We start from the raw sequence: 22482 nt of genomic DNA on the forward strand, positions 1-22482 counted from the left end.
GAGATGGAGTTTCACTCTTGTTGCCCAGGCTGGAGTGCAGTGGCGCAATCTTGGCTCACCACAGCCTCCGCCTCCCAGGTTCAAGCGATTCTCCTACCTCAGCCTCCTGAGTAGCTGGGATTATAGGCACGCACCACCATGCCCTGCTAATTTTGTATTTTTAGTAGAGACAGGGTTTCTCCATGTTGGTCAGGCTGGTCTTGAACTCCCGACCTCAGGCGATCCGCCCACCTCGGCCTCCCAAAGTGCAGGGATTACAGGCATGAGCCAACGTGCCAGCCCCTCATGTTTTATATACATGTTTTTGTTCAACCACATGGTCTCTTTAAAGTAGAACTTCGAGTTATTGTCATTTTTGTATCTTCTGCCCTCCAGAAGCACTAGAATGAATTTTTGGCAATCTAGTCTGCTAAAATTTTTAAATACTCACTTCCTTTTTTGTTTTATTTTATTTATTTATTTTTTGAGACAGAGTCTCACTCTGTCGGCCAGGCTGGAGTGCAGTGGCGTGATTTCAGCTCACTGCAAGCTCCACTTCCCAGGTTCATGCCATTCTCCTGCCTCAGCCTCCCGAGTAGCTGGGACTACAGGCGCCCGCCACCATGCCTGGCTAATTTGTTGTATTTTTGGTAGAGATGGGGTTTCACCATGTTAGCCAGGATGGTCTCGATCTTCTGACCTCATGATCTACCCGCCTCAGCCTCCCAAAGTACTGGGATTACAGGCGTGAGCCACTGCACCTGACCTCCTTTATTTATTTTCAGTTGAGACAGAGTCTTGCTTTGTTGCCCAGCCTGGACTGCAGTGATGTGATCTTGGCTCACTGCAACCTCTTCCTACCGGACTTGGCTCACTGCAACCTCTTCCTACCAGACTCAAGCAGTTTTGCTGCCTCAGCCTCCTGAGTAACTGGGATTACAGGCATGCGTCACCACACCCGACTCATTTTTGTATTTTTAGTAGAGACGGGGTTTCACAATGTTGACCAGGCTAGTCTCGAACTCCTGAACTTAAGTGATCTCATCTTGGCCTCCCAGGTTACTGGGATTATAGGCATAAGCCACCACACCTGGCCTCATTTCCTTTAATAAGTTTATTTTTCACTCATTTTTCCTTTTTAAATTATTGACATAAAATAGTAAACCTTCACAATTGTAGTTGTTACTGTAAATAATGTATTTGTAACTGTCATAATTGGTAAAATGATTAGACAAAGCATTTTAAAATTTCTTGCCTAGTTCAGATGTTATTAATTACACATAACTTTTAAAAATAATTACTACAGTTATTAGTAGTATATTTTAATATAACTCTTAAATTTAAAACATTCTTATGAAAATCTGACACCTTATGTTGAAACTTTTCTAGATATGTAGAAGAATTACAGCTAAAACTTACAAAGGCTAATGAAAATGCAAGTTTTCTGCAAAAAAGTATTGAGGACATGACTCTCAAAGCTGAACAGAGCCAGCAAGAAGTAGCTAAAAAGCATGAGGAAGAAAAGAAAGAATTGGAGAGGAAATTGTCGGACCTGGTAAGGAGAGACTCAGTGGGTCTGTTGGCTGGAAAGGAAGGCAAGGGGTAGAACACACATGGGCAGATGACTGATTCCCTCACTCCGGGTCTCTGCAGGAAAAGAAGATGGAAACGAGCCACAACCAGTGTCAGGAGCTGAAAGCCAGGTATGAGAAAGCCACTTCTGAGACAAAAACCAAGCATGAAGAAATCCTACAGAACCTCCGGAAGACGCTGCTGGACACAGAGGACAAGCTGAAGGGCGCACGGGAGGAGAACAGTGGCTTGCTGCAGGAGCTGGAGGAGCTGAGAAAGCAAGCCGACAAAGCCAAAGTACGTGATGCGAGAGAATTTCCTTGTGCTGTAGCTTGCCTGAGCTCTGTGTCAAGGCAGGAAGGGTACTTAGAAAGCAGCATCCAGTGGGACAAGTTACGATGGCCTCTACAAACGTTACCCTTCTGAGTGCGTGGGTGGTACATTACGTTTCCTATGGCTTCAAGTGTTTTATGCCAGCTGCCCTTCCTTCTCAGGGATGGTGATGGCTGCTGGTCTTTCCTGGAATGGAGTGTGTAGCTGTCAACCCCATGCTGCTTGTTTCCCAGCCATCACAAAGGTTCTTACATTGCCTGAGCGCTGCTTGCCTGCTTGTTCCTCTAATATTGGCCATGCTTATTGCCGCCTTGCACTAGGGTTAGAAGAGACATTGCAGTAAAGCAAGAGGCAGAGGTCACATGAAGCAAGCAAGCAAGGAATCAGGACTAGAGAGAGCCTGGTTGGAGGAACAGAGCTCTTCCAGGAAGAGTTAGAATTGAGAACTCCACAGAGGGCTTTTATGTGTCCCCAGGAAGGTGTTATTGACGTGAGCTTATTGATGAGGAAGCTGGATTCAAGGGCAGGGAGGAAACACCCTGTTAGTAGATAGAACAGAACTTGATATGCTGGATTTCATTTTATGGTTTCAGGATTGTATCTGTGCCCAATATATATTTTTTTCTTTTTCTTTTTTTATAGAGAATGGGGTCTTGCTATGTTGCCCAGGCTGATCTTGAACTCCTGGGCTCAAGCAATCCTCCCATCTTGGCCTCTTAAAGTGTTGGGATTACAGGTGTGAGCCTCCGTGTCTGGCCTGACCAGTATATTTTGTGACTCGTAACTTCACGAAGTTCAACCTTCCCACTATTAAACCTTTTATTGCTCAAAGGAAAGTAAATATTCATCTTTATTTATTTTTAATGTGTTATGGGAGTTTAGTAGAAAGAAATTATAAAAGAGCATACATAGGACTTGAAACCAATCTCATGAAAAGCCTCTTGCTAACTAAGGGGACGTGACATGGTGTGTGTGCACCGTGCATGTCATCTGGGAGGCCCATATTCTCCCTCTTCTACATGCTGATAGTTGAGGATTTCTCTTCTTTCTGTGAAATACCTCCAGTTTTATGAGCCATTTAACACTAGATACAATTCCCAGATCTTTTGTCTTTGTGGTTTCCTTTATCTGTGCAGACTTCAGTTTTTTTTTTGTATTTCCTTTAAAATGTTGCAGCCTGAGCAAATCACAGCATTGTAGAAGCTAGTGTAAGGTCTCCTCGGTTTTCGTTTGTTTTTTGAGACAAGGTCTTACTTTGTCACCCAGGCTGAGTGCACTGGCACAGTCATGGCTCACTGCAACCTCAGCCTCTCGGGCTCAAGTGATCCCCCTGCCTCAGCTTCCCAAGTGGCTGAGACTAAAGGCACGTGCCACTACACCTGGCTAATTTTTAATTTTTTTTGTAGAGACAGAGTCTCGCTATGTTGCTCAGGCTGGTGTCGAACCCCTGGATGCAAGCGATCCACCTGCCTCAGCGTCCCAAGGTGCTGGGATTGCAGGTGTGAGCCATTATTCCTGGCCAGTCTCACTAATTTTGTTGGTTGGTTTTGTGCAAGGGTCACTGAGTTAAAATGCCAGGACTGTTCTCCTGCAAAGTTGTCTGGTATCTGATTTCAGTGGATCTTCATCAGTCCCAGACTCTTTGGAAAAATCTAATGAAATCTACAGATATTTTTTCAGGAAAGTTTATGTGTGCACTCAACAAGGTTCATGGAGCCCATGAAGCCTCCTTATTCCCTACTTTTAAGAGCCAGTGGGCTATAGCTGTGCTGCCTAATACAGTAGCCACCAGGCATGTGAGGCCATTCAAGTTTAAATTTGTAGCCAGTTCTGGTGGCTCACACCTGTAATCCTAGCACTTTGGGAGGCCAAAGTGAGCAGATTGCCTGGGCTCAGGAGTTAGAGACCACCCTGGGCAACATCATGAGACCCTGTCTCTACTAAAAATACAAAAAATTAATCAGGCGTGGTGGCACGCACCTGTAGTGCTAGCTACTCAGGAGGCTGAGACAGGAGAATCCCTTGAGCCTGGGAGGCGGAGGCTGCAGTGAGCTGAGATGGTGCCACTGCACTCTGGCCTAGGTGACAGAGTGAGACTCTGTCTCAAAAAATAAATAAAAATAAAAACCTTAATATGGAAATATATGCAGTCTACATTATTTTCTCTATTTTTGTATATGCTTAAAAGAGGATCGCTTGAACCTGGGAGGCAGAGGTTGCAGTGAGCTGAGATCGTGCCACTTCCTTCCAGCCTGGGCCACAGAGTGAGACTCTGTCCAAAAAATAAATAAATAAATTTAAATTTGTTACATTTTAATTAAAAATTTAGCTCCTCAGTTGCACTCACCACATTTCAGGTGCTCAGGAGTCGTAAGGTCACCATGATGGGAGTGCAAATAAGAACATTTATATCAGCCGGGCATGGTGGCTCATACCTGTAATCCCAGCACTTTGGGAGGCCTAGGTGGGTGGATCACTTGGGGTCGGGAGTTTGAGACCAGCCTGGCCAACATGGTGAAACCCTGTCTCTACTAAAATTACAAAAATTAGCCGGGCGTGGTGGTGGAGCCCTGTAATCCCAGCTACTTGATAGGCTGTGGCATGAGAATGGCTTGAACCCAGAGGCGGAGGTTGCAGTGAGCCAAGATTGCACCACTGCACTCCAGCCTGGGCAATAGAGCGAGACTCAGTCTCAAAAAAAAAAATTTATATCATTGCAAAAAGTTCTGGACAGCGCTGGTATAGACACTGTGGTCAAATTATAATTCAGTAAATTGAAAAAAAATCTATTCATTTTAGTCACCAAAGCCTAGAAATTAGGCTGTAGTTTTTAAGTTATATGTGATACTAGGACTAAATCACTCTCAGCCCAGAGGCTGTCCTTAAGTAAGGTCCTGCGGTGAGTTTGGAAGGCAATAGTTTATTTTCCCTTGTTATGCCCCTTCCTTTTTTTTTTTATTAAAATGTACTGACTTTTTGTACTTCTTTTAATTGTGTTTTTAAAAATTCTTCTGTGAATCCTTTCTGCATTCAAAATAATTTGGTAATTGGAATGGCAGGAAAGAATCTTTTGCCCTGTTATTAAAATCAAGCTACTATTTTTATCTTCTAGGTAGCTACTGGGAATAATTTCACAAGTTGTTTCAAAGATAAAATAAGCTAACAGATACAGAAGCACTTTGCAAAGCTACTTTTGACTTATCTTTTTATGGGCTCTGTTTAGTTTCTTTCCCTTGTTATTCGGATAGTTTCTATAAAGTTTATTGTAGAGATTGTAGAGGTTTTATCATTTAGGTTACATTAAGTTATTTGGGCTTGCATTTGTCTGCTTGATTTCATTTTTGTTTCCATTCTTTCCATCTTTTGTTTCTGTAGTCGCTAACTTATTTGTTAACATCAGCCAAAAAAGAAATTGAACTAATGTCAGAAGAGCTGAGGGGTCTGAAATCAGAGAAGCAGCTTCTTTCACAGGAGGGAAATGATTTAAAGTTAGAAAACGGTTCACTTTTATCCAAGCTTGTAGAATTGGAGGCCAAAATAGCTTTACTTCAGGGAGACCAGCAGAAACTGTGGTCAGTGAATGAAACTCTTAATTTAGAAAAGGAGAAATTCTTAGAAGAAAAGCAAGATGCTGAAAAGCATTATGAGCAGGAACATCTCAATAAAGAAGCTTTGGCTGTTGAGAGAGAGAAATTGCTTAAAGAAATCAATGTTGCGCAGAAAGAACTCTTGAAGATAAATGTGGAGAATGACTCTTTGCAAGCCTCCAAGGTGAGCATGCAGACGCTCATCGAAGAGCTCCAGCTCAGCAAAGATACTTTGATTGCTAAGACTGAGAAGGACCAGGAAGAAAGAGATCACCTGGCAGACCAGATCAAGAAACTTATTACCGAAAACTTCATCTTGGCCAAAGATAAGGATGACATCATTCAGAAGCTGCAGAGCTCTTATGAGGAGCTAGTCAAAGATCAGAAAGCTTTGGTACAGGAGATTGAAGATCTCACAGCTGAGAAAAAGTCAGCTTTAGAGAAACTGTCCAATCTTGATAACACGTGCATAGCCTTAAAGGTAGAACGAGATAATGCTCTTCAGAACAATAGAGATCTACAGTTAGAGACGGACATGCTGCTGCACGATCAGGAAAAGCTGAATGCCAGCCTCCAGGCCGCTCTCCAGGTCAAACAGCTGCTCCGCTCAGAAGCCAGTGGGCTCCGCGCACAGCTGGATGATGCCAGCAAGGCCCTGAGGAAGGCAGAGCTGGAGACCATGCAACTCCAGACCACAAACACAAGCCTCACGAAGCTCTTGGAGGAAATTAAGGCCAGGCGGGCAGTTACAGACTCTGAGTGCATCCAGCTTCTGCATGAGAAAGAAACCTTGGCTGCCTCCGAGAGAAGGCTCTTGGCTGAGAAAGAGGAACTTTTAAGTGAAAATAGAATCATCACTGAAAAACTCCACAAATGCTCAGAAGAGACTGCCCATACTGAGATGAGCCTGAATGAGAAGATCACTTACCTGACTTCCGAGAAGGAGATGGCTTCTCAGAAAATGACTAAACTTAAAAAGCATCAGGATAGTCTCTTGAAAGAAAAATCTGCGCTGGAAACCCAAAATGGAGTTTTACTTGCAGAGAGAGAGAATTCCATCAAAGCCATAGGAGACCTCAAAAGGCAATGTGATCAAGAGTCTGCAAACAGAAGGATAATTGTGCAAGAGAATATGAAACTCCTTGGTAATATTGACGTTCTGAAGAAGGAGCTTCAAGAGAGAAAAGAGGAAAACCAAGAACTAGTGGCCAGCAAGTGCGACCTCTCTTTGATGCTGAAAGAGGTTCAAAATGCCAAGAAGAGTCTGGAGAAAGAACACACTCACATATTGCAAGCAAAGGAGAGTTTGGATGCTGAGCTTAACACGTGTTGTTCCCAGAAGAACATTTTGCTGAGAGATAGCTTGAACCTGCAAGAAGAGTGTCAGAAATTAAGCGAGGAGATCCAGGAAATGCAGCAGTCCTTAATCCTGGAACAGGAAGCCAGAGCAAAGGAGAAAGAGGCATCCTTGTATGAAAACAATCAACTTCACGGGAGGGTGGTGCTCCTGGAGCAGGAGATGGAGGAGTTAAGAGTGTGTATCGAGGAGCTGCAGTCCGAGAAGTTTGTGCTACTTCAAGAGAAGACCAAATCGGAGCAAGAAGTGGCAGAGATAATTGAGGAGAAGGAACTGTTGACTGCAGAAGCAGCTCAACTTGCTGCCCATATAAAGACTCTGAAAAGTGATTTTGCTGCCTTGTCCAAATCCAAGGTAGAACTGCAGGAACTGCATAGCTGCCTCACCAAGATTCTGGATGACCTTCAGCTGAACCATGAGGTGACCCTGGCCGAAAAAGCCCAGGTGATGCAAGACAACCAGAACCTCCTGGCTGAGAAGAGTGAAATGATGCTACAAAAGGATGAGCTCCTGAAGGAGAAGGAAACGCTGGCAGAAAGCTACTTCATCCTTCAGAAAGAGATCAGCCAGTTGGCCAAAACCAACAGCCATATTTCAGCCAATCTCCTAGAATCTCAAAATGAAAACCGTACTTTGAGGAAAGACAAGAACAAGCTTACTCTTAAAATTAGAGAGCTCGAGACTCTTCAGTCATTTACGGTAAAGTGAGAGGGTCAAGTATTGAGCACCCAGACTGTTTACTAACACTGTGCACTAACTCAAGTGGTGTAGGTCATCTTTCTTCATTTCTGCTTATGGAAATCCACCTCATTAAGTCAGTTGCTTATATGTCTCAAGCTGTTCGTTACAGTCTGAAAGGGGGGATTCTTTACTAAGTATCTCACTGTAGTAGTCTCCCCATTTGAAAAAAATTGCAAACTGTGAATAAAAAGGATTTATTTTTTAATTTAAGGAGAAACTTTGTGAAAAAGCTAACTGTGGTTTCTTAAAGGCTTAAGAGCAATAGTGAAATAAGGCCGGGCGCAGTGGCTCACGCCTGTAATCCCAGCACTTTGGGAGGCTGAGGTGGACAGATGGCTTCTGTCCGGGAGTTTGAGACTAGCCTGGACAACATGGCAAAACCCTGTCTCTACAAAAAATGCAAAAATTAGCTGGGCATGGTGACACATGCCTGTAGTCCCAGCTACTCAGGAGGCTGAGATGGGAGAATTGCTTGAGCCCAGGAGGCAGAAGTTGCAGGAAACCGAGATCATGCCATTGCACTCCAGTCTGGGTGACAGAGCAAGACCCCATCTTAAAAAAAAAAAAAGCAGCTGGGCGTGGTGGCTCACGGAGGCTGAGGCGGGTGGATCATCTGAGGTCAGGAGGTCAAGACCAGCCTAACCAACATGGTGAAACCCCGTCTTTACTAAAAATACAAAAATTCACCAGGCGTGGTGGCATGCACTTATAATCCCAGCTACTCAGGAGGCTGAGGCAGTAGAATCACTTGAATCCAGGAGATGGAGGTTGCAGTGAGCCGAGGTTACACCATTGCACTCCAGCCTGGGCAACAAGAGTGAAAAAATCTGTCTCAAGAAAAAAAAAAAAAGCAATAAATTGGCGCATATTGAAATATAGGGTCTTCTGTTTGGCTTTTAACTCTTTCATTGTGTCTATCTATTTGGAGTTGGAAGATTCCATTAAAATCTTCATGGCTGATAATTGGATAGGGAAAATTGCAGAATTTTCATAAACTTTATTAGACCAATAAATTATAAACAAGTGCCTAAAAGAAATTTATTTGTTTATTTATTTATTTATATTTTTAAAGACAGAGTCTCGCTGGGCGCAGTGGCTCACGCCTGTAATCCCAGCAGTTTGGGAGGCTGTCGCAGGTGGATCACGAGATCAGGAGATGAAGACCGTCCTGGCCAACGTGGTGAAACCCCGTCTCTACTAAAAATACAAAAATTAGCAGGGTGTGGTGGTGTGGGCCTGTAGTTCCAGCTGCTCAGAAGGCTGAGGCGGGAGAATCACTCGAACCAGGGAGGCGGAGGTTGCGGTGAGCTGAGATTGCACCACTGTACTCCAGCCTGGTGACAGAGTGAGACTCGTCTCAAAAAAAAAGAGAATCTCGCTCTGTCACCCAGGCTGGAGTATAGAGTACAGTGGTGTGACCTTGGCTCACTGCAACCTCTGCCTTCTGGGTTCACGCGATTCTTCTGCCTCACCCTCTTGAGTAGCTGGGACTACAGGTGCATGCTGCCACACCTGGCCAAGCTTTGTATTTTTAGTAGGGACTGGGTTTCACCATATTGGCCAGGCTGGTCTTAAATTCCTGACCTTGTGATCCACCTGCTTTGGCCTCCCAAAGTGCTAGGATTACAGGCATGAGCCACTGTGTGTGACCTGTTTATTTATTTATTTTTTTAGAGGTGGGAATCTTGCTGTGTTGCCCAGACTGCTCTCAACCTCCTGGGCTCAAGCAATGCAATCCTCCTGTCTCAGCTCCCTGAGTAGCTGGGACTATAGGCACATGCCACCACGCCTAGCTATATTTTCATTTATTTTTATATCTAACTTTTTTTTTTTTTTGAGATGGAGTCTGGCTGTGTTGCCAGGCTGGAGTGCAGTGGTGCAATCTTGGCTCACTGCAACCTCCGCCTCCCAGGTTCTTGCCATTCTCCTGCCTCAGCCTCCCGAGTAGCTGGGATTACAGGCGCCCGCCACCACGGCCAGCTAGTTTTTTCTATTTTTAGTAGAGATGGGGTTTCACCATATTGGTCAGGATGGTCTCAATCTCTTGACCTTGTGATCTGCCCGTCTCGGCCTCCCAAAGTGCTGGGATTACAGGCGTGTGCCACTGCGCCCGGCCTATATCTCACTTTTTATAATTAATTTTGATAGCAGCTAAGAATTTGTCTCCATATGCATCTTTTCATTCACAGTCGTGTTTTTATTCATTACCCACAACTTGCATTAAATACTTCTCATTAAACACTTGAGCCTCATGTTAGAAGTGCCCAAATAATTTTATATTTATTTGAAAATTCTCAGCCTAAATTTGAGTGACTTTAAAAGCCCCAGATTTGAAATAGCAAGGATAGTATTTTAAACTTATAATAAAAAATATGATTCCAAGAAATTCAGCTATATTAGGATGTTATTCATTGTTACCTCCGAATAGTCTCTCAAACTTAAGTCAGAATGAAGGGAGCATGCTTGCCAGTGCCATTTGGAACTTTCATTGGAAGATGTATGTTTAGAGGTTCTGAAAACATGCAAATTGCATAACAACTGACATTCAAAAATGGCAGGAAAGAGTCTGCATATTCTACTTTAGAGTAAAGACCTTTCCTGTCCTGGTCTGTCTGTTTCAGCACTGGATTGGTGACTGATTCACCCTCTCTGTGTGCCTCCCTTACCCACACAGACACTGAGTGCTGCCTGGACAGCACAGCCCGATCCTCACCTAACGGTGTTGGCGAGGGGTGTCCTCATTTCTCACAGTGTTTCCTTGTATTTAGGCTGCTCAAACAGCAGAAGATGCCATGCAGATAATGGAACAGATGACCAAAGAGAAGACTGAGACTCTGGCCTCCTTGGAGGACACCAAGCAAACAAATGCAAAACTACAGAATGAAGTAATCAGATTTAAATAGCTTTTTATACAAAGAACAGCTTACCAACTTCATGGAATGTTTGATCACTAACTCAGGATTGCTTATGTTTTTGAAGTGTGACCTTACACAGGTTTGAAATGCATTCCAGAGTCATGATAATCTTAAATAAAGTGTATCACTTCATTACTTATTAGGATCAACTTTACAAATTGAGGAAAAAACCCTAGTAGTGTGGCTTTCTCAGATGACTATTTAGTGACAGCACTAGTGAGAGGAGGTACTGATGGCCTGCTCTTGCTTTTGTATCCTTTATCTTACATCACACACATCGTTTTTTCTCTTCCCTTTCCCAACTTGGAGCCACTAAGTTGCATTCCTCAGCCCTGAGTCTGATGTAGGCCTTTTCTTGGCCCATTTCAGTACTGATTTCCTTTTGTGTCATCTTGAATGAGTCACTTTTGGAGCAGGGACAAATATGTGGCGTCAAGATATTTTGATTCTGTCCACAAGTAGCATTTCTCCTCCTCTTTGGATTTCCCTGCTCCCACCCTCCCAGCTCATACCAACCCTTTGTTTGGACCTAAATCCTAAGCCGACTGACGCACCAAAATGGTTATGTGAAGTCCTGTGCAACTTCAGATGCTTTTTTCGTTGTTGTTGCTTGTTTTTTGTTTTGTTGTCACTGTTGTTTTGAGACGGAGTCTTGCTCTTGTTGCCCAGGCTGGAGTGCAAAGGCACGATCTCGGCTCACTGCAGCCTCCGCCTCCCGGGTTCAAGTGATTCTTCTGCCTCAGCCTCCTGAGTAGCTGGGGTTACAGGTGCCCGCTACCACGCCTGGCTAATTTTTGTATTTTAAGTAGAGACGGGATTTTGCCATGTTGGCCAGGCTGTTCTTGAACTCCACCTCGTGATCTTTGCCTGCCTTGGCCTCCCAAAGTGCTGGGATTACAGGTGGGAGCCACCACGCCCGACCCAGATGCTTTTAAAAGTAATAGGCAGGTAAGACATTAAGGAAGGAAATCAAGGGGGAGGCGGTGGCCAAACTGAGGAGCCAGTGTCAAGACTAGGCCTTCTCATTGTGGAGGTCAAGGATCAACTTCTCAAAGGAGATGAACATTTGGAGGTAATGATATGGTAAATAACAACACTTCACGTAGAAGGAAGCACATTTATAGAACTAACAATCCTAAGAGAAGATGACTTAAGCTAAAAATATAAAAGCATTAAAAAATCATAGCTGTTAATCAAAATTAGAAGCTGAAGTAAGTGAGAGGATTTTAGGGAATGTGTCTAACCTGCAGCAGTGGAACCAGGGGGAACTGTTTTGTACTGTAACAGATCCCTTGGTGTCTGTTACAGCCAGAATTCAGGGTTGGATGAACCATGTTTTCAGACACATTGTGATATTTTATTTTTCTTGTTTTGTTAATCTGGAATGTTAGGTGTTAAAAGGAAGATGGTAGTTGTAAAACTAGCAAGACACTTTCTAGGACTCCTGACTGGTGGCATGGGGCATGGCAAAAGGAGATAGCGCCCTCTTCTGCCTGTAGGAGACAACTTCTCAAGGCCCAGAAAGCCAGCATGGCCCCAGGAGCCACCTTGAGGAATGGAGGCCCACATTAGCTGCCATCCTTGGTGGTGGCTCCGCACCTAGAGCTCCAGCCACCTGCCACAGCCTATGATCAGTCACATCCCCACTCATCCCAGTGACAGCTCTGGCTTTCCACCAAGGGCCAGGCCCTCCGCTGGCTGCATCCCCGTGGGCCAATGATGGAGCCAAATGGGTGTAAGTGCTCTTCAGTCCCACGACGTGACTTTTTCCTCTTCAGGTTCAAGTTCAAATGGGTAACTAAATTTTTTTCCAATCTACAAATAATTTTGATTCAAATAAATAATTTTTGTAATGAGGACTATGTAAATCTGGTACTGACACTGAACAATATCATATCCTAAATCACTAATCTTTGGGGAAAGAAAGGGGTTTCTTTTCATTACGAAGAATAATCCTTGCTGATGTCATTGCTTTGCATTTTATTTCTTGTTTTTAATGAATCATATTTGAGTAGCAAGTTCCGTGATAAGTGCTGAGAATTGTACACAAGATGAAAGAAAACTTTACTTCTGTGTAGCACTTTAGTTTGACATTTTGGCCAGGTGTACAGGATATGTCAGACTAAATGTAAGGAGGAGGTTTGCAGTTTGTAATAGACTTGTCATTTGTAATCTCTTCACCCAGGTGACTTTTTTTTTTTTTGCAAGTGACTAATTTCATCTGTCTTTTCAGTACACACTTTCATGAATAATTTGTTCATTCATGTCATTGGAAAATGAAATAATTTCATCAAGCTTTTTTCTCTTGGTCTTTAAGTTGGACACACTTAAAGAAAACAACTTGAAAAATGTGGAAGAGCTGAACAAATCAAAAGAACTCCTGACTGTGGAGAATCAAAAAATGGAAGAATTTAGGAAAGAAATGTAAGTTTCTCTCCTTTGAGAAAAAAATATGGAATGAATTTTAAATTGAAAACGTGAAAACACAATGCTAATTATTTAAAAAATATTTGAGAAGCACATAAACGTATGCCAACTCTATTGCATACCCTAGAAGTAACATCAGTAACTGCTGTTAAGTCAGAACCACAGCTGAGTTAAAGGATCAGAGTGAAATGTGTACTGGCTGATAAGTTAAGCTGGGGATTCAGATGTGATTTTGGGCTGGGTGTGGTGGCACGTGCCTGTTATCCCAACACTGGGAGGCTGAGGTGGGTGGATCACTTGAGCCCAGGAGTTTGAGACCAGCCTGGACAACACAGCGAAACCCTGTTTCTACAAAAAATATAAAAATTAGTTGGATATGGTGGTGCATGCCTGTTTGCCAATTACTCGGGAGGCTGAGGTGGGAGGATCACTTGAGCCCGGCAGGTTCAGGCTTCAGTGAGCCGTAATCGTGCCACTGCACTCCAGCCTGGGTGACAGAGTGAGATCCTGTCTCAAAAAAAAAAGAAAAGAAGTGACTTGAAAGCCTTGAAAGTACAAGCAGAATGTTAACATTTGGTCTTGAACTTCTGACCTCAAGTGATCCTCCCGCCTCAGCCTCCCAAAGTGCTGGGATTACAGGCATGAACAACTGCACCTGGCCAGCCAATCTTAACATTTGGAAATGTCAGACCCTTTATTAGCAAGTCCCTCAAAACTCTTTTTAATAGTAAAAAAAAAAAAAAAAAAAAAAAAAGAGTAATCAAACCATCTGGCATGCAAATGAAATGACCAGCATTTTGGAAGACTTTAAAATTAAGATTTACACATCAGTTTGTTACATGGTTTCAGGCAGACAGACTGTTCATACTTCCTTTGTTGATGCTAACTCAATTCTTGCCTTTCAAGTTTGGCTAGTGTAGTTATTAGAGACTGGCATTTTCTGACATTTTAAAGGATGGTTCCAGTGTAGATTTCCTTTGGTCTTCTGTTAACTACACTATATCAGCCGTATTAACCTAAAACCCTAAAGCTAATTCACCTGGTGAACATTTGAGTGTGTCTTTTTCTTTCATGGTAGGTACAGTTAAGGTAGGAAGGATAAGAAGGTGAGTATATATGGTCCCTGCCCTTCACGGGTTTGTCTTTTATTTCCAATCCTAATACATAGATGAGATTCAAACAAAAACAAAAGCATCAGTTCCAAACTGCTGTTTTAAGTCACCATCCTCAATACTATTTGTTGATTGAGCTTGGATTAAGCTAGCACATGTGTGGTTCTTCTGAGAATTTTAAAATTTTCCTGGGAAGAATCTGATCTGAGCTGCTCCTGCAAGGAGATGTACAGCTTGTGATGTCAGTGATTTTCTTCCTCGGTCCTAGTTTAAATGGCAGGTCTCTAGATGATGGGATTATGTTTAAACAGTTCCAACTATTTCACTTATGCAGATTTATACATTTACAATTATGATTATGGTCATCAGGGGAGGCTTCAATTTCCTTGGCCTGCCAACATCAAATGACACAAATAGAAGATGGGTCACCATGACAGGAAAAACAAAGTCATTTGTTGTAATGTGACAGTTCTGTTCATTCAGGAAGCGGGGTGCAGGTACAGCTTAGGATTTCTTTTCTTGGTGACACGAGTCATTTTGCAAACCTGGAGGGCTTTGGGGCATCAGGTTGAATTCCTGCGATGTGTCCCACGGGCAGCTGGTGAGGGAGTGTGTGAACTGCCATGGGAGACTCCCTCTCCAGCCTCTGCTACCATAATCCCACCGTCGAGCTCCCTGGGTCCTACTAGGTGATGGAGGGGCAGGGCCAAGTGGACCTGGCCAAGAGGGTTCGTGGGGTTTAGATAAAATTCCACTTTCCTGCAGTGCTACTTACGGGTCCTTTGTTGTTTTTATTTGTTTGTTTGTTTGCTTCTCAGACAGTCTCACTCTGTTCCCCAGACTGGAGTGTAGTGGTGTGATCTCTACTCACCATGATGTCTTGCCTCCTGGGTTCAAGCAATTTTCATGCCTTAGCCTCCCATGTAGCTGGGATTACAGGTGTGCGCAACCATGCCCAGCTAATTTTTTTTGTACTTTTTTTTTTTTTTTGAGATGGAGTCTCACCCTTTAGCCCAGTCTAGAGTGCAGTAGTGCAATCTCGGCTCACTGCAACTTCTGCCTCCCGGGTTCAAGCGATTCTCCTGCCTCAGCCTCCCGAGTAGCTGGGATTACAGGTGCCTGCCACCACGCCCATCTACTTTTCATATTTTTAGTAGAAACGGTTTCATCATATTGGCCAGGCTGTACTCGAACGCCTGACCTTGTAATCTGCCCGCCTCAGCCTCCCAAAGTGCTGGAATTACAGCCGTGATCTACCGCGCTTGGCCATTTTTTTGTATTTTTAGTAGAGATGGGGTTTCACCATGTTGGCCAGGCTGGTCTTGAACTTCTGGCCTCAAATGATCTGCCCACCTTGACCTCCCAAAGTGCTGGGATTACAGGCGGGAGCCACTGCGCCCGGCTCTTAGGAGTCTTTTGTTGTGGTCATTACTAGTATTCCAGTGAGATCACCCTTTAATGTTCAGAGTCCTCACTGAATCCTGTCATGTCACCTACCCTCAGTGTGGCGTTGATTTCACCCTTATGAAGACAAATAGTTTATTGGTGGTGGTGTTTTTGTTTTTTTGAATGGAGTGCAGTGGCATGATCTTGGCTCACCGTAACCTCCGCCTCCTGGGTTCAAGTGATTCTCCTGCTTCCGTAGCTGGAATTACAGGCACGCACCACCACGCCCAGCTAATTTTGTATTTTTAGTAGAGACGGGGTTTCTCCATGTTGATCAGGCTGGTCTTGAACTACCAACCTCAGGTGATCCGCCCTCCTCAGCCTCCCAAAGTGCTGGGATTACAGGCATGAGCCACTGCTCCTGGCCAGGTGACATAAGTTGTTTTTGTGACCTCCTCCTTCGAATTATTCCATTGGCTAATAAAAGCTTAGCTGAGATCGTGGCTCCAGCTGCTGTCATGCTAACGCTAGCCTGTGCTGAGCTGTTCCTGGTGCTGCACTCCCCAGACCTCTGATCCCTGAACATATTCGGGTGGGAAGGAACCGAATCCCAGGGCAGAAAGAGCCTGAGCTGTTTTGGATTTTCTACCTTTTTTCTGCCCCAGCAGACCTGAGGGAATCACATCTTCCTGTGAGTGACTTGGCACAATATGCCTGGGACTGTTAACGGGAGGGAGGAACGCTGGTAGCGTTCCATGGAAGCCAGCGCAGGAGATATGGGGAGTAGGTTGAAAAAACCCCTGCCCCTGATGACCAGTGGCCCCCTGGTCAGATTTCCAGGGCCTTCTGCTATAAGAGGACTGTGTAATGGGCACAGTGCTTCTCAAAACAAAGCAGTCACTTTGCTCCTCCTTAGTCTTATTCCTCAGAGCTCCAAGCTGGAGAATGAGCAGCCACTTACTTCTTCCGTGGTTTAATGTGTGTGGGGTTTTGCGTGTCCTCTGCAGCTTTTTTGGTGTTTCTCTTCACCTAGTAGGACTGTGGTTCCTGGAGAAAAAGGGGACCGATATAGACACAGGGTTTCTTTTTTTTTTCTTTTTTTGAGACAGGGTCTCACTCTGTTGCCCAAGCTAGAGTACAGTGGCAGCAGTCTCAGCTCACTGCAGCCTCCACCTCCCGGGTTCAATTCATCATGCCACTTCAGCCTCCCAAGTAGCTGGGATCACAGCCATGCACCACGCCCAGCTAATTTTTGTATTTTTAGTAGAGATGGGGTTTTGCCATGTTGGCCAGGCTGGTCTCGAACTCCTGGCCTCAAGTGATCCGCCTGCCTCAGCCTCCCAAAGTGCTGGGATTACAGGCTTGAGCCACTATGCTCAACCACCACAGGGGTTCTAATAGGAACCACTCCCTCTAGAATATCGCCCTTGCCCCTGGAAACCAGCACTTGTAACAATGTTCTTTTCCTGTGTGCCACTTAGGAGACTGCTTTTAGGAAAGCTCTTGCTTGATTTCGGTTAGCCAGCTCCTATTTTCAGTTGTAAATCAACAGTGAAACAGTTTCTTGTGTATAATTTTGGATCTTAGGGAAAAAAGGGTATAAGCAATCTAATTTTTGTCTTTACTCACCTGGCACAGTAGTAAATGTACAATACATTTAGCATGATAATAGATTTATGATGGATTCATAAGTAAAATGTTTGCATGTCAATATTAACAATGTTTGTCTTTAGTTTTAAACCTAGTCTTTTCTGCGTCAAGATGTCTTGTCATGTAGAAAGAAAAGTAGCTTCTTTAAAAACCAGTAGAAATATTTTTGTAGCTATTTTGAGAATCATTCCTTGAGTATTTCCAGAATTTGGGTTATCAGAGCCTCTTTCCTCTATGAAATGGATTCACCCGCTACCCACTAAAGAAAAAACGAAGTGCTCTAGGTCTGAATCACGACTGAAGTCATCTGCCAACTGCAGCTCCTGTTCTTGTGGTTTTACTGCGTACTGGCTTTATGATTTGGGGCAAATCTGTTTACTTCCTGGAGCTTCAGTCTTCTCAATAAAACATAAATAACATTAGCCTCCTTGGGCTTTGAGGATTAAATGAGAAAATGGAAGCATTTTGTAAATTTTAAAACAATAATTTTGGCTGGGCGTGGTGGCTCACACTTGTAATCCCAGCACTTTGGGAGGCCGAGGTGGGTGGATCATGAGGTCAAGAGATCCAGACCATCCTGGCCAACCTGATGAAACCCTGTCTCTACTAAAAATACAAAAATTGACTGGGCGCGGTGGCGGGCGCCTATAGTCCCAGTTACTCAGAAGGCTGAGGCAGGAGAATGGCGTGAATCCGGGAGGCGGAGCTTGCAGTGAGCTGAGATCGCGCCACTGCACTCCAGCCTGGTGACAGAGCAAGACTCTATCTCGAAACAACAATAACAAAAAAAACCAATAATTTTGTTTTTATAGGTCAATTCTTTAGGACACTTTGGCCACTTTTAGATTACTTCCTTGATGCATTGTTTTAATTTTCCTTCCTGTAGGCTTGAGAGAGAAGGAACAGTAGTATAAGCGTAGCACTTTGACAGGCCACACACATGCAGACACCATGTAGCCACTCATGAAGGCAGTGATCACCTGGGAAATATGTTTGGCTTATGGTAATTTTACCATAAGGAAATCTGATTTGTCAAAGATTGATGGACTTTGGACAGATGAACTTTTCGCTGTGATATGTGTGTATGTGTATGTACATACATATATACATATATAGAGAGAGGTTCATATATATGAGTCTCTTTCATGAGTGACTAGCTGAGGCTAAAATTCCTTCTCAGTTTATCTTCAATTGCTAGATAAACATCTCTGTAAAAAGCCTAAGTTAGTGTGCTAAGAGAATTTTTGTGTGGATTTATTTCCCTAAGACTTCCTGAGGTCATCCCAGTGTGCATATTATAGGTGGATGGAGAATTAAAAATTGAGAAAATCGAATGTGCCGAGAACTGCCACCCATTAGACAATTGAAGTTAAAAATAGATGCGTTCATGCATCAGCAGATGGATTCATACCCAGATGACTTGATTGAGAATTCAGCCATGTATGACAGCTTGCTAAATGGAGTTTAACCAACACAGATGTACTTAAAATTCACAATTCCATCAAAACCCTCTATAACATAAAACTAAGATTTAGTGATCAAATATTGTGCATATTCATGTATAAAGGATAATGTTTAGGATCTATGTTTTGGATTATTTTAAGAACAAGAAGATGTTTAATAAATATACCTATCCTGTTCATTTTTTCATGCTGATATTCATGATATAAGTTAGTAGTCTGTATTATATTTTTATTTGCTTCTTTCAATTATAAATTAGCGTTACGGAAAGACTACTATCAAAATAAAACACCTGTTATGTAATTAGGAAACTGTATTTCCTTTGGGCATTCCGCCTCTAGTTGTCCTAAAAATATACTCAGATTTACATCAGCACTTGACTCTGACAGATACACTGGTAAATGGGACCATTGGATTTGTATTTCTTCCAGAAAAAAATAAATTAAAGATCTGTGCAGTTAGAACAGAGTGCCTTGGCAGCAAATTAAATCACTTTATCAACGAAGTGGGTTTTAGTAAAATCATCTAACGGAAGTATTCCTAAAGATAGGAGGGCTGTACTGACTGTCTCATTTGTCATTTATTTTATAGCAAAACTCCTTTTTTATGGGGTAAGTGGGTGGTGGGAGGGTGGCCATAGGGTTTATTAGGTTCTGAAAAATGTAATACTTGTGGGTGGCTGTCCTCCTTTTGGGAGGTTGTGGCCATTTAGCCCCTTCTGCATGTAGATAATACTGTCTGCTGTTATTATAGATCCTATCAGGCACGTGACCCAGATATATTTTCTTCAGTGCTGTGAAGCTGGTTGTCTCCCACAGTTTCCTTGCCTGTCTTGTTTCTATGGTAACCCTGCACTCACTGTCCTTGCAGAGAAACCCTAAAGCAGGCAGCAGCTCAGAAGTCCCAGCAGCTTTCAGCATTGCAAGAAGAGAACGTTAAACTTGCTGAGGAGCTGGGGAGAAGCAGGGACGAAGTCACAAGTCATCAAAAGGTCAGTGTCCTTTGGCGAGGGGTTCCAGCTCTGCCATGCTGGGTGCTGCTGCTGTGGGCAGCATGCTCAGAGGCTACTCGGAGTCTGCTCAGTGTGGTGGGGTCATTCCAAGCGGAATTCCAAGTTCCCTGTGCTATGTGTCTCCTTGTTTTCAAAGGTGCTGCTGTAGGATTTAGGGTAGGAGAGATTTGAGAGGTCCTTTACAAAACACACAAAACACTGGAACTTGCAAGCAAGTAGAAAATACGATCTTTATTAGACAATCTTGTAGCTCAACATTTAAATGGAAGGGGACAGTATCTTCTCCCTACTACTACTTGGATTATGAAATTATTTTTCCCTTAAGATTTTTTTTTCACTTTCATCAAAATTGATTTTGAAGAAACAGATTCCAAGAATATAGATGTGGTGTGAGTGTTGGCAGCTGATTTTAAATAGAACTCTGCTTTTGTTTAAATTAAAAAGCATGCTTAAGCCTTTTCTAATGGAACTGTGCATACATGTGCACTTGTGTGCATTGGTAAATATAGAATATATGTTACAACTGGCATGAACTGTAAGCAAACCACAACCTATTTGCTTCTATATTTAAATTTCAGAGGTTTCTTATAGAGAAGTTGATTAAACATGGCAACAAAACTGATTTTAAAGGAAGCTGTATTCTGCCTTTTATTCTTCTCTAACAGTTGAATCAAAGTGCTGAATTGTAAGTCACATCTGGCTTCGGAGCAGCAGCTTAAAATTACATTTTTAGGAGACTTTTGCTGTGTAGTCATTCATTGTTGCTTTATACTCCAAGGGGGAAATTTTTTTTCCCCATTATATGTTCCAAACATTAATTCTTACTTGGGATTAGGATTAGTTTGGGGTAATTGTACTGAGTACCCATTGATATGGTGCAATTCGTGGTGAAAGCACTTTTTGGAGAGTTAATTTTAGACTTTAAAATCTTCATTGTTGCTCTCCACAATTTTCTTATTTTGTGAAGGAAATGCCACGTCTCTCCAGACTCCAAGATGATGATGATGCTGTTGGTGATAGTAGCTAACAGTTTTGGGCTCTTGCTATGTGGCAGGCACAAATAAGTGCTAGCTATCATCGCAGTCCCTGCCACAATTCTAAGCGATAGCACTATTATTATCCCCATTTGTAAAAGGGGGAACGGAAGCACAAAGATGATAGTAATTCGTTCAGCATCATTTGGCGACTAGTGTCAAGAGATGTCATCTTCTGATGGGGGCCAAGGAAAGAATCAGTGTGTTGACTTAACTAGGGTCACTGCACTCTCCTTTGGTGAGTTTGTGAGAAACTGGAGTTTATGAAGAATGGAAGCCCATTAACCAGCAGGGGTTCTTTTTTCCTGGCACAAGCTAAAACACCTACAGCATTTGGCATCTCCAGCATCAGTGTGTCCACAGGGACTTGGAAGGAGAAGGATGTTGGCTAAGTGCTGAGTCTATTGCCATCTCGTATCGTTTCATTGAACATCTCTGGTAGAGAGAGTGGGTTCCATAAATAGGAGGAACGCACAGAGATCATCCTCTTATCTTATGCTGTGGCCCTTGACTGGACTGATGATTACAGTTCTTGTCTCTGTTACTCAGAACCAGAAGGAATTCAGGAGACATCATGCTTCCTTGGTTAGAATTTCCCAGAGTTTCTTTGCCTGTCTTGGGCTCCTCTCTATCCTAGCAGCTCTGTTCTCTTTTGCAGTAGAGATTTCAATTAGCTTCCTACTGAAAAGGTTTTGTGACTAAAAAATGTAAAAATCAGGTGCTTTGCAGAGTGTTAGAAAATAATGCCTACAGGAACGGCCAACAAGTGACTTCCTTTTAAAGAATGGGATGGATTCTTATGCCAGTGGTAGTTTCCTGTGTGTAACTCAGAAGGAGAAATAATGTGTGTGTGAACTAAAATGTGATAGGCTTTCATGATGGAGATTGTGAAAAATAGTGATTACCAAGAAAGATTACAGATCGTTCTTTCCATGGTACATATATTTCAAAAGAGTGGAGTGAGCCACCCGTTTAAAGTAACTTAGAAGCAACCTTAGTTTAATGAAGATCGATTAATTCATTGGGCTCTGTTACTCTCTTATTGTATCATCTCCAAGAATTCTACAAAATTTCACTTAGTTGCTTTCTATAGTGAAGTCAAACTATTGATCAGCTGTGTTAGAAATGTATTACAGAGCTACAGTATTTGGCAGAAATGCTATTTTAAAAAAATAATTTTAGTTGTAGTACTACAGAAAAATTTGCTTTTTCATTCTAAAATCGAGACAGCGGAGACTAGATTGACTTGGGAAAGGTAAATACTGACCCACCACCTAGGTTCTTTCCTGATTCCTTTATTTAGAAGCATCATAATTTGTTGAACTGAGCTGATTGCTTTACCATTATTTCATGGAATCATCACAACCTACCTCAGAGATAGTAGGATTATTTTTAGACAGGAAACAGGCTCAAAGTGAACTAACGGCCGGGCGCGGTGGCTCACGCCTGTAATCTCAGCATTGTGGGAGGCTGAGGCGGGTGGATCATGAGGTCAGGAGTCAAGACCAGCCTGGTCAAGATGGTGAAACCCTATCTCTACTAAAAATACAAAGATTTAACCAGGCACGGTGGCAGGCGCCTGTAATCCCAGCTACTCGGGATATTGAGGCAGATAATTGCTTGAATCCAGCCTGGGCGACAGAGTGAGACTCCATCTCCAAAAAAAAAAAAAAAAAAAAAAAAAAAAAGTGAACTAACCTACCAAGGACACACAGATAGGCAGTGGAGGAGCCGAGATTCGAAATCATGTCTGCCTAACTTGAAAGCCTGTTTGTCCAGCTGCTGTTCTATTGTGAGAATAAAACTTTTTTTCTGCTTACTTCATGATTATTGTTGTTGAAGGTTTTAAAAAGCTGTGAGCTAGAAATGGGGTAGGTGGGGTCAAACAGCGCTCTAAAAATGGACTCTGAACCCTA

General features: G+C 42.9%; 1 protein-coding gene across 15 annotated transcripts in view; it reads left to right on the forward strand.

Annotated features, from left to right (window-relative positions):
* The window catches only part of CLIP1 (CAP-Gly domain containing linker protein 1), a 129933-nt gene that overhangs the window by 68636 nt on the left and 38815 nt on the right, over positions 1-22482 (forward strand). For 7 of the 15 annotated variants that reach the window (XM_017890385.1, XM_017890362.1, XM_017890332.1 and 4 more), the window contains 6 exons: positions 1369-1534; positions 1633-1848; positions 5260-7527; positions 10338-10454; positions 12802-12908; positions 19391-19511. In XM_017890385.1, coding sequence (XP_017745874.1) covers positions 1369-1534; positions 1633-1848; positions 5260-7527; positions 10338-10454; positions 12802-12908; positions 19391-19511 — 2995 coding nt within the window. The remainder of the gene's footprint in view (positions 1-1368; positions 1535-1632; positions 1849-5259; positions 7528-10337; positions 10455-12801; positions 12909-19390; positions 19512-22482) is intronic. The other 8 variants (XM_017890443.1, XM_017890392.1, XM_017890399.1 and 5 more) reach the window with 2 other exon arrangements.

Source organism: Rhinopithecus bieti, unplaced genomic scaffold (assembly GCF_001698545.2).
Source record: "Rhinopithecus bieti isolate Rb0 unplaced genomic scaffold, ASM169854v2 scaffold_574, whole genome shotgun sequence".
Classification (NCBI taxonomy): domain Eukaryota; kingdom Metazoa; phylum Chordata; class Mammalia; order Primates; family Cercopithecidae; genus Rhinopithecus; species Rhinopithecus bieti.